General features: G+C 47.4%; 1 protein-coding gene across 1 annotated transcript in view; it reads left to right on the forward strand.

Moving 5' to 3' along the window:
• ubr2 (ubiquitin protein ligase E3 component n-recognin 2) overlaps positions 1–12,314 on the forward strand; it is an 81,412-nt gene that overhangs the window by 14,375 nt on the left and 54,723 nt on the right. The window contains exons 6-10 of the mRNA XM_049600968.1: positions 1–97; positions 242–304; positions 2,199–2,319; positions 2,397–2,504; positions 3,952–4,040. The exon at positions 1–97 is cut by the window's left edge and continues 42 nt beyond it. Of these exons, the coding sequence (XP_049456925.1) occupies positions 1–97; positions 242–304; positions 2,199–2,319; positions 2,397–2,504; positions 3,952–4,040 (478 nt within the window). The remainder of the gene's footprint in view (positions 98–241; positions 305–2,198; positions 2,320–2,396; positions 2,505–3,951; positions 4,041–12,314) is intronic.

A 12,314-nucleotide genomic window follows, 5' to 3' on the forward strand; every position in this document is an offset into this window, starting at 1 on the left:
AGTCCACACGTATGAACAGGTGATCTACACGCTGCAGAAAGCTGTTAACTGCAGCCAGAAAGAAGCCGTCAGCTTCGCCACAACCGTGGACAGAGACGTCAGTACATGCTGCAGTACACATATACACTGCATCACATTGTTACTATGGTTACTATGATATACAGGACCAGTGTGATGTTGGTTCACATCAGTCCTCACAAACATGAGGAGGTCCATGTTACATGTCGTGTTTATGTTGCAGGGCAGGAAGTCGGTTCGACACGGAGACTTTCAGTTCTGTGACCAGGCCAAGTCTGTGATCGTGGTGAGTGTCTGATGTCACAGCTGAGGGAGGAGCTGAGGGTGATACAGGAAATCATTAAATAACTCCTCTCTACCTCCCTCTGTCCTCCCTCTGTACCTCCCTCTGTCCTCCCTCTGTCCTCCCTCTGTCCCTCCCTCTGTACCTCCCTCTGTCCTGACTCCCTCTGTACCTCCCTCTGTCCTCCCTCTGTCCTGACTCCCTCTGTCCTGACTTCCTCTGTCCTCCCTCTGTCCTGACTCCCCCTGTACCTCCCTCTGTCCTCCCTCTGTACCTCCCTCTGTCCTCCCTCTGTCCTGACTCCCTCTGTACCTCCCTCTGTCCTGACTCCCTCTGTCCTCCCTCTGTCCTGACTCCCCCTGTACCTCCCTCTGTACCTCCCTCTGCCCTGACTCCCTCTGTCCTCCCCCTGTCCTGACTCCCTCTGTACCTCCCTCTGTCCTGACTCCCTCTGTCCTCCCTCTGTCCTGACTCCCCCTGTACCTCCCTCTGTACCTCCCTCTGTCCTGACTCCCCCTGTACCTCCCTCTGTCCTGACTCCCTCTGTCCTCCCCCTGTCCTCCCTCTGTACCTCCCTCTGTCCTCCCTCTGTCCTGACTCCCTCTGTACCTCCCTCTGTCCTGACTCCCTCTGTCCTCCCTCTGTCCTGACTCCCCCTGTACCTCCCTCTGTACCTCCCTCTGCCCTGACTCCCTCTGTCCTCCCCCTGTCCTGACTCCCTCTGTACCTCCCTCTGTCCTGACTTCCTCTGTCCTCCCTCTGTCCTGACTCCCCCTGTACCTCCCTCTGTCCTCCCTCTGTACCTCCCTCTGTCCTCCCTCTGTCCTGACTCCCTCTGTACCTCCCTCTGTCCTGACTCCCTCTGTCCTCCCTCTGTCCTGACTCCCCCTGTACCTCCCTCTGTACCTCCCTCTGCCCTGACTCCCTCTGTCCTCCCCCTGTCCTGACTCCCTCTGTACCTCCCTCTGTCCTGACTCCCTCTGTCCTCCGTCTGTCCTGACTCCCCCTGTACCTCCCTCTGTACCTCCCTCTGTCCTGACTCCCCCTGTACCTCCCTCTGTCCTGACTCCCTCTGTCCTCCCCCTGTACCTCCCTCTGTACCTCCGTCTGTCCTGACTCCCTCTGTACCTCCCCCTGTCCTGACTCCCCCTGTACCTCCCTCTGTCCTGACTCCCTCTGTCCTCCCCCTGTCCTGACTCCCTCTGTACCTCCCTCTGTCCTCCCTCTGTCCTGACTCCCCCTGTACCTCCCTCTGTCCTCCCTCTGTCCTGACTCCCTCTGTCCTCCCTCTGTCCTGACTCCCCCTGTACCTCCCTCTGTCCTCCCTCTGTCCTGACTCCCCCTGTACCTCCCTCTGTACCTCCCTCTGTCCTGACTCCCCCTGTACCTCCCTCTGTCCTGACTCCCTCTGTCCTCCCCCTGTCCTGACTCCCTCTGTACCTCCCTCTGTCCTGACTCCCTCTGTCCTCCCTCTGTCCTGACTCCCCCTGTACCTCCCTCTGTACCTCCCTCTGCCCTGACTCCCTCTGTCCTCCCCCTGTCCTGACTCCCTCTGTACCTCCCTCTGTCCTGACTCCCTCTGTCCTCCGTCTGTCCTGACTCCCCCTGTACCTCCCTCTGTACCTCCCTCTGTCCTGACTCCCCCTGTACCTCCCTCTGTCCTGACTCCCTCTGTCCTCCCCCTGTACCTCCCTCTGTACCTCCGTCTGTCCTGACTCCCCCTGTACCTCCCTCTGTCCTCCCCCTGTCCTGACTCCCTCTGTACCTCCCTCTGTCCTGACTCCCTCTGTCCTCCGTCTGTCCTGACTCCCCCTGTACCTCCCTCTGTCCTGACTCCCCCTGTACCTCCCTCTGTACCTCCCTCTGTCCTGACTCCCTGTATCCTGCGTCCCATCAGAGGAACACCAGTCGTCAGTCAAAGCCTCTCAGGGTTCAGGTGATGCACTCGTCAGTTGTTGCTCATCAGTGTTTTGCTCTGAAGGCTCTCAGCTGGTTGGGACAGATCATTCAATGCTCTGGTGAGTCTGGACTTCATTACCCAGAATCCCTCACTCTGTCTGCTTGTGATTAGTGTGAGTGTTTACTTGTATTTCAGATGGTCTGAGGAGGATCCTGTGTCAGGTGGGCCTGCAGAAAGGTCCGGAAGGAGAATACTCCTCGCTGGTTGACAAGCTAATGCTCAACGACTCCAAGATGTGGAAAGGTAACTGCTCACATAGAACTTATATATTTATTTACTACATGGCATTGTTTAACACTGGATTCTGATTGGTCGATGACCACACTGTAGACAGTTCTGATCATGAACTCTCAGCAGAGGCAGTTAAATCATTTTTAAAATCAGTATTTTGTGTCACAGTTTTGATTTCGGGATGATGTGCAGCGGCTCGTTGTGAAACACCTTCATCACCACATCAGTGTGCCCGATGAATGTATTGTGAAAAATGGCTTGAACTGTGATTATCAGTATATTCACATGTGCTGTGCATTCACATGCTGTGTGTCATGTTGAATCAGTGGATTAAACCAAACTGCCCGTGATGTGTCAGTGTTTTTGTCCTGGTGCTCTTCACAGATCTGACACCTGTCCGCCTGCCCACCTGTTCTCCTCCCGACTCAGTGACACTGTTAAAGACGGCAGGGCTGCCTGGACCACTTGTAGACCATAACCTTGCATTTCAAGGTTCATAAAATACACCTGAATTCGCAAATATGTGCGATGTTTCTGCAGACAGTCCTGTTAACAGGAGACGTGTTGTATGATTTTCACCTGATCATGTTACACTGTGATCATGTGACTGTGCCACTGACCTGTGCTGTGTTGACTCATGTCGATGACGACCTGATGAAAAAAAATTTCACCAGCAGCAGCCATTTTTCTTTCCGTCCATATCAGATACATCACGCAAAACCTGATTTGTTGTTTCCTAATTTGTTCATCATCTCAATAAGATAAAAGAAAACACAGAATCAGCAGATTTCTCAAACTCTTGAACCTTTAAATTTATACACTGACTTATTTAAATGTTATGGATCATCCATAAGATGGCCCCATGTGTGTCCCAAGGACTCACCACGTTAAAAACTAACATCAACATCACTGCATTTCAATCAATCAATCAGTTTTATTTATAAAGCCCAATATCACAAATCACAATTTGCCTCACAGGGCTTTACAGCATACGACATCCCGGTTTCTTCCATCTCGTTTCTTAGTTCCTGTTAGTACACGTGCTGCTGCATTCTGAATTAGCTGGAGAGTTTTTAAGGACTTACTAGAGCTACCTGATAATAGAGAGTTACAGTAATCCAGCCTTGAGGTAACAAAAGCGTGGACCAATTTTTCTGCATCTTTTCGGGTCAGGATAGGCCTAATTTTCACAATATTACGCAGATGAAAAAATGCAGTCCGTGAGGTTTGTTTTAAATGAGAATTAAAAGACAAATCTTGATCAAATATTACTCCGAGGTTTCTTACATTTCATTTTTTTATTCAGTGGTCAGTCTGTGTCAGCAGAGAGACATTAAACCTTATGTTTCATTATGTGTTCATTTATCCTGAGTCACATGACCTCATCACAGTGTTCAACAATGGTTTCACATATCACATGTTGTCCTGATCAACACTATGTCTGTCTGTCTGTCTGTAGGAGCAAGGAACATCTACCACCAGCTGCTGATGAACAGCCTTCTCATGGACCTCAAATACAAGAAGATCTTTGCTGTCCAGTTCGCCAAGGTAACACACCTGATCAACACACCTGATCAACACACCTGATGCACAGTGAGCATCTCGTACAGTCACAAAAACAGGAATTCATGCTGAATTATGTGAACACATCAAATTCACTCTTTTTCTGTGAGTTGAGTTTTTTAAATCCTGTGACTGTGTCAAGAAACAAAATCAGTGTTGAGATTCATGAAGTCAGTTTGGGTTGAATTTTGCAGCCTGACACCTGTTAACAGGTCATAAAAGCCCCGCCTCCACTGAGCAGTCCGGTTCAGTCTCATTGTGTCTGTCTCCACAGTGTAAAGTTGTGGATGGTCCCAACAGAAGCGTTCCTTAGCGTCCCCATGTTTGGTCCCCCCTCTGTTGGGGTACCTAGCACACAGATCTGGTACTAAAAGGTGGAGCTAGAAACCCTGCAGTCTGATTGGTCAGTAGAGGACGCTCACTCTGGTTTTATGTAACCTCTGTTCATACATCAGTAAACTACAACTATAAAATGAAAGAGAAAAAAATAACTTCATTCACTGGGCCGACTGCCGGCAACTTTTAAGGTGGAACGTTAACTTGTAATGTTACTCAATGCATGAGTTGATGACGTGAATCCATCAGCACACCTTAAATTTCACTGGGACAACTTTGACCATCACTTTAGTTTTTATATGACACACACTTTTAGTACTGACTTTAAAAATATAGATTCATTTGGAGCGGATTATGTGAAGGTCTGGTTTTATGTAACCTCTGTTCATACATCAGTAAACTACAACTATAAAATGAAAGAGAAAAAAATAACTTCATTCACTGGGCCGACTGCCGGCAACTTTTAAGGTGGAACGTTAACTTGTAATGTTACTCAATGCATGAGTTGATGACGTGAATCCATCAGCACACCTTAAATTTCACTGGGACAACTTTGACCATCACTTTAGTTTTTATATGACACACACTTTTAGTACTGACTTTAAAAATATAGATTCATTTGGAGCGGATTATGTGAAGGTCATATATTCTAATCCTCACTTCCTGTGGGCTACAGCAACACTAAACCCCTGAGCTTGCCTGAGAAGGACTAAATGCACAAAGCTGCTATTTTGAAATATCCCATGGAGAGAGACTCTCACTGCAGCCTGTTCTATTTTGTTGTGAAAATGTGGGCGTGCAGCCTCGTTCTGTGGACGATAAACCAGGTGCAGACTTCCATCTGTGTCACCGCTGATGAGGAAATACAGCGAGTGCTGGACGGAGCAGTGAGTGACAACAACCCCGCCCACATTTAAGAGGACTGTCTGAACACACCGAGGGTCTAGGTACCATGTCTGAAGGCTTACTGCTGGCTCCAAACTCAAAGTGTTAGGTGGAAACGGAGCTTAACAATTCACCAGTTAATGTTATGAGTTTCGGCTTGAAATCGTCTACAAAGCGACTGATGGCTCCTGAGCAACATAACCATAAAAACAGAACAGTCATTTTGGTTGCAACGTCACATGCCTGCGTCTGAATGAAACCCTGCAGTGTGCGGAGCGCTGACTGTGCATCAGGTGCTTTTTTAACACAGGAACCTTCAGTGATCAGTGATGAAGAAAATCTGAGTATGATTATTGTTTTATTTGTCAGGTTGTTGTTGCTCTGACTGAATTACTGAACATGTCTTTGTTCTCTGCTCCGTCTGTCCACACTGACTCTCAAAGAAGCTTCTCTTAAATCACAGCTAACAAACAGGTCACTGTTACCAATCAGGACGACGTTTATGTTCATGTGATTTGTTTTATTTCCTTCAAACCACTATAACATCAGACTTTGTTCTTGTGTTGATTTACTGAAGTCAGTTTTACACTGCTGGTACGTTACAGCTGATTGATTAGTCTGTTGGTATTTATCACAGGTAATATTCAATCAGTAAAATTAATTCACTTTGATTTGCACAAAAACCGAAGTGATTTCCACGTCTCATTCATTATGGGACAGTAAATACAGTTCTGGAGTTTGAATCTGACTCATCCAGTTTAAAGTGTAAGAGCTGTACAGTGAGCAGCCATCACGTAAGACATAATCAGAGAAATAAAATAAATACATTCAGCTGTGAGTTCACATAGTTAGTAGCTTATTTACTGTCGCCGCTCCTCTGTCGCCTCAACTGGTACAACAGTGTTGTGTTTTACTGTGATACCTATAAATATTCTTCGGGCAAGAGTAGGCGGCACAGATCAATCAATTTTAAGCGTCAAATAATGAGCTGAACACGTCGTATGACTCATTTGATATGAGCGCACAGAGCCTGAAGCAGAAAGTGATCAGAGAAAACCACCGTAATGGTTCCTGTTGTCTCTGACTGAGGCTGCAGGTCTGTGGAGCTCTGATTGTAAACACAAGGTGATGTGTTAACGTGGACATATTGATACACCTGAGCCCTGCCGACTCATGGTGACGCTGATGATTGACCTGTTTGTGTTGATACACATGAACACAGTGTTGTTGGTGTTGTTGCCACTGAGCAAGTCTTGTAGGCACAGTTTTTCCACTGTGACCTCATTATCTCTGCTTGGCGTGTCTTAACCTCGTTCATTCCAGATTAGCCTCCAATCCCTGAGAGCAGAAGGATGTGACATCATTTAGATAAAGTAACAAAAGCCACTGCTGGTTGAAGTGATCCCAGTGGGTGGACATCACTAACCAGTGGGTGGACATCAACAACCAGTGGGTGGACATTAGTAGCCACTAGGGGGACATTAGTAACCAGTGGGAGGACATTAACAACCAGTGGGAGGACATTAGTTACAAGTGGGAGGACATCAATAACCAGTAGGTGGACATTAGTTACCAGTGGGAGGACATTAGTAACCAGTGGGTGGACATTAGTAACCAGTGGGTGGACATTAGTTACCAGTGGGAGGACATTAGTAGCCAGTGGGAGGACATTAGTAGCCAGTGGGTGGACATTAGTAACCAGTAGGTGGACATTAGTTACCAGTGGGAGGACATTAGTAGCCAGTGGGAGGACATTAGTAGCCAGTGGGTGGACATTAGTAACCAGTAGGTGGACATTAGTTACCAGTGGGAGAACATTAGTAACCAGTGGGAGGACATCAGTAACCAGTAGGTGGACATTAGTTACCAGTCGGAGGACATTAGTAACCAGTAGGTGGACATTAGTTACCAGTGGGAGGACATTAGTAGCCAGTGGGAGGACATTAGTAGCCAGTGGGTGGACATTAGTAACCAGTAGGTGGACATTAGTTACCAGTGGGAGGACATTAGTAACCAGTGGGAGGACATTAGTAACCAGTAGGTGGACATTAGTTACCAGTGGGAGGACATTAGTAGCCAGTGGGAGGACATTAGTAGCCAGTGGGTGGACATTAGTAACCAGTGGGAGGACATTAGTAGCCAGTGGGAGGACATTAGTAGCCAGTGGGTGGACATTAGTTACCAGTAGGTGGACATTAGTAACCAGTGGGTGGACATTAGTAACCAGTAGGTGGACATTAGTAACCAGTAGGTGGACATTAATTACTAGTGGGAGGACATTAGTATCCAGTGGGTGGACATTAGTAGCCAGTGGGTGGACATTAGTAACCAGTAGGTGAACATTAGTAGCCAGTGGGTGGACATTAGTAACCAGTAGGTGGACATTAATTACTAGTGGGAGGACATTAGTAGCCAGTGCGTGGACATTAGTAACCAGTAGGTGGACATTAGTTACCAGTGGGAGGACATTAGTAACCAGTGGGTGAACATTAGTAACCAGTGGGTGGACATTAGTAACCAGTAGGTGAACATTAGTAACCAGTAGGTGGACATTAATTACTAGTGGGAGGACATTAGTATCCAGTGGGTGGACATTAGTAGCCAGTGGGTGGACATTAGTAACCAGTAGGTGAACATTAGTAGCCAGTGGGTGGACATTAGTAACCAGTAGGTGGACATTAATTACTAGTGGGAGGACATTAGTAGCCAGTGCGTGGACATTAGTAACCAGTAGGTGGACATTAGTTACCAGTGGGAGGACATTAGTAGCCAGTGGGTGGACATTAGTAGCCAGTGGGTGGACATTAGTAACCAGTAGGTGGACATTAGTTACCAGTGGGAGGACATTAGTAGCCAGTGCGTGGACATTAGTAACCAGTAGGTGGACATTAGTTACCAGTGGGAGGACATTAGTAACCAGTGGGTGAACATTAGTAACCAGTAGGTGGACATTAATTACCAGTGGGAGGACATTAGTAGCCAGTGGGTGGACATTAGTAACCAGTAGGTGGACATTAGTTACCAGTGGGAGGACATTAGTAGCCAGTGGGTGGACATTAGTAACCAGTAGGTGGACATTAGTTACCAGTGGGAGGACATTAGTAGCCAGTGGGTGGACATTAGTAGCCAGTGGGTGGACATCAGTATCCAGTGGGTGGACATTAGTAGCCAGTGGGAGGACATTAGCAGCCAGTGGGAGGACATTAGTTACCAGTGGGAGGACATTAGTTACCAGTAGGTGGACATTAGTAACCAGTGGGTGGACATTAGTAACCAGTAGGTGGACATTAATTACTAGTGGGAGGACATTAGTATCCAGTGGGAGGACATTAGTATCCAGTGGGTGGACATTAGTATCCAGTGGGTGGACATTAGTAGCCAGTGGGTGGACATTAGTAACCAGTAGGTGGACATTAGTAGCCAGTGGGTGGACATTAGTAACCAGTAGGTGGACATTAATTACTAGTGGGAGGACATTAGTAGCCAGTGGGTGGACATTAGTAACCAGTAGGTGGACATTAGTTACCAGTGGGAGAACATTAGTAGCCAGTGGGTGGACATTAGTAACCAGTAGGTGGACATTAATTACCAGTGGGAGGACATTAGTAGCCAGTGGGTGGACATTAGTAACCAGTAGGTGGACATTAGTTACCAGTGGGAGGACATTAGTAGCCAGTGGGTGGACATTAGTAGCCAGTGGGTGGACATCAGTATCCAGTGGGAGGACATTAGTAGCCAGTGGGTGGACATTAGTTACCAGTGGGTGGACATTAGTATCCAGTGGGTGGACATTAGTATCCAGTAGGTGGACATTAGTTACCAGTGGGAGGACATTAGTAGCCAGTGGGTGGACATTAGTAACCAGTAGGTGGACATTAGTTACCAGTGGGTGGACATTAGTAGCCAGTGGGTGGACATTAGTTACCAGTGGGTGGACATTAGTAGCCAGTGGGAGGACATTAGTTACCAGTGGGTGGACATTAGTATCCAGTGGGAGGACATTAGTAGCCAGTGGGAGGACATTAGTTACCAGTGGGTGGACATTAGTATCCAGTGGGAGGACATTAGTAACCAGTGGGAGGACATTAGTAGCCAGTAGGAGGACATTAGTATCCAGTGGGTGGACATTAGTTACCAGTGGGTGGACATTAGTATCCAGTGGGAGGACATTAGTATCCAGTGGGAGGACATTAGTAGCCAGTGGGAGGACATTAGTTACCAGTGGGTGGACATTAGTATCCAGTGGGTGGACATTAGTATCCAGTGGGAGGACATTAGTAGCCAGTGGGAGGACATTAGTATCCAGTGGGTGGACATTAGTTACCAGTGGGTGGACATTAGTATCCAGTGGGAGGACATTAGTATCCAGTGGGTGGACATTAGTTACCAGTGGGTGGACATTAGTATCCAGTGGGAGGACATTAGTATCCAGTGGGAGGACATTAGTTACCAGTGGGAGGACATTAGTATCCAGTGGGAGGACATTAGTAGCCAGTGGGAGGACATTAGTTACCAGTGGGTGGACATCAGTATCCAGTGGTTGGACATTAGTTACCAGTGGGTGGACATTAGTATCCAGTGGGAGGACATTAGTAGCCAGTGGGTGGACATCAACAACCAGTGGGAGGACATTAGTTACCAGTGGGTGGACATTAGTATCCAGTGGGAGGACATTAGTTACAAGTGGGAGGACATCAGTATCCAGTGGGTGGACATTAGTAGCCAGTGGGAGGACATTAGTTACCAGTGGGTGGACATTAGTATCCAGTGGGTGGACATTAGTAGCCAGTGGGAGGACATTAGTAACCAGTGGGAGGACATTAGTTAGCAGTGGGAGGACATCAGTAGCCAGTGGGAGGACATTAGTTACCAGTGGGTGGACATTAGTATCCAGTGGGTGGACATTAGTAGCCAGTGGGAGGACATTAGTTACCAGTGGGTGGACATTAGTATCCAGTGGGTGGACATTAGTAGCCAGTGGGAGGACATTAGTAACCAGTGGGAGGACATTAGTTAGCAGTGGGAGGACATCAGTAGCCAGTGGGAGGACATTAGTTACCAGTGGGTGGACATTAGTATCCAGTGGGTGGACATTAGTAGCCAGTGGGAGGACATTAGTTACCAGTGGGTGGACATTAGTTACCAGTGGGTGGACATTAGTTACCAGTGGGTGGACATCAGTATCCAGTGGGTGGACATTAGTAACCAGTGGGAGGACATTAGTTAGCAGTGGGTGGACATTAGTAGCCAGTGGGAGGACATTAGTTACCAGTGGGTGGACATTAGTATCCAGTGGGTGGACATTAGTAGCCAGTGGGTGGACATCAGTATCCAGTGGGTGGACATTAGTAGCCAGTGGGAGGACATCAGTAGCCAGTGGGAGGACATTAGTTACCAGTGGGTGGACATTAGTATCCAGTGGGTGGACATTAGTAGCCAGTGGGAGGACATTAGTTACCAGTGGGTGGACATTAGTATCCAGTGGGTGGACATTAGTAGCCAGTGGGAGGACATTAGTAACCAGTGGGAGGACATTAGTTAGCAGTGGGAGGACATCAGTAGCCAGTGGGAGGACATTAGTTACCAGTGGGTGGACATTAGTATCCAGTGGGTGGACATTAGTAGCCAGTGGGAGGACATTAGTTACCAGTGGGTGGACATTAGTTACCAGTGGGTGGACATTAGTTACCAGTGGGTGGACATCAGTATCCAGTGGGTGGACATTAGTAACCAGTGGGAGGACATTAGTTAGCAGTGGGTGGACATTAGTAGCCAGTGGGAGGACATTAGTTACCAGTGGGTGGACATCAGTAACCAGGGGGAGGACATCAAGGCAAGGCAAGGCAAGGCAAGTTTATTTGTAGAGCACAATTCGTACACAAAGTAATTCAAAGTGCTTTACAGAACAAGAAAATGCATTAAAATCACAATACAAAATAAAAACATAAATAATCATTATAAAATGAACTTTAAAAGAGAAGAGTGCAGATAAGATCCTTTCAGTCATATGCACAGTGAAATAGAGCTGTTTTGAGCCTAGATTTGAACACTGTCAGAGTAGAGGCCTGTCTCACATCTTCAGAAAGACTGTTCCAGATTTTAGCTGCACAAAACTGGAATCCTGATTCCCCATGTTTAGTCCTGACTCTGGGCACCAGCAGGAGGCCGGTCCCTGAGGTCCTCAGAGTCCGAGATGGTTCGTATGGCACTAACATGTCAGAGATGTACTTTGGTGCTAGGCCGTGGAGAGACTTGTACACAAGCAGAGCTGCTTTAAAGTCTATTCTCTGAGCCACAGGAAGCCAGTGTAGAGACCTGAGCACAGGACTAATGTGCTCATACTTCCTGGTTCTGGTCAGGACCCGAGCAGCAGCATTCTGGATGTACTGCAGCTGTCTTACGGCCCGTTTGGAGAGGCCAGTGAGTAGGCCGTTACAGTAGTCTAACCTACCAGAGACAAATGCATGGATAAGTCTCTCCAAGTCAGGTTTAGACACTATACCTTTGATTTTGGCAATGTTTTTTAGATGGTAAAAAGCTGCTGATGTTATTGATTTGATGTGGCTGTTAAAGTTCAAGTCTGAGTCCATTATTACCCCGATATTTCTAGCCTGATTTGTAGGTTTTAGAGAGAGAGATTGGAGGTGACTGCTGACACTTTCTCTTTGTTTCTGTGGAGTAAATACGATGACTTCAGTCTTGTCTGAATTTAGCTGGAGAAAGTTGTTTTGCATCCACACACTGACCTGTTGGATGCAGTGACAGAGTGAATCCACTGGTCCATATTCACCTGCTGTCAGTGAGACATAGATCTGAGTGTCGCCTGCATAATTGTGGTAGGACACATTATTACTTTGTATTAACTGGCCTAAAGGCAGCATGTAGAGATTGAACAGAAGGGGTCCCAGGATTGACCCTTGGGGCACCCCACAGGTCAAGGCCATGTGGTCTGAGACACAGTTACCAATTTCAACAAAGTACTTCCTGTCTTCTAGATAGGACTTCAACCAATTTAGGGCAGTGCCAGAGATGCCCACC

The sequence above is a fragment of the Epinephelus fuscoguttatus genome, linkage group LG16, assembly GCF_011397635.1.
Source record: "Epinephelus fuscoguttatus linkage group LG16, E.fuscoguttatus.final_Chr_v1".
In the NCBI taxonomy this organism is placed as follows: Eukaryota; Metazoa; Chordata; class Actinopteri; order Perciformes; family Serranidae; genus Epinephelus; species Epinephelus fuscoguttatus.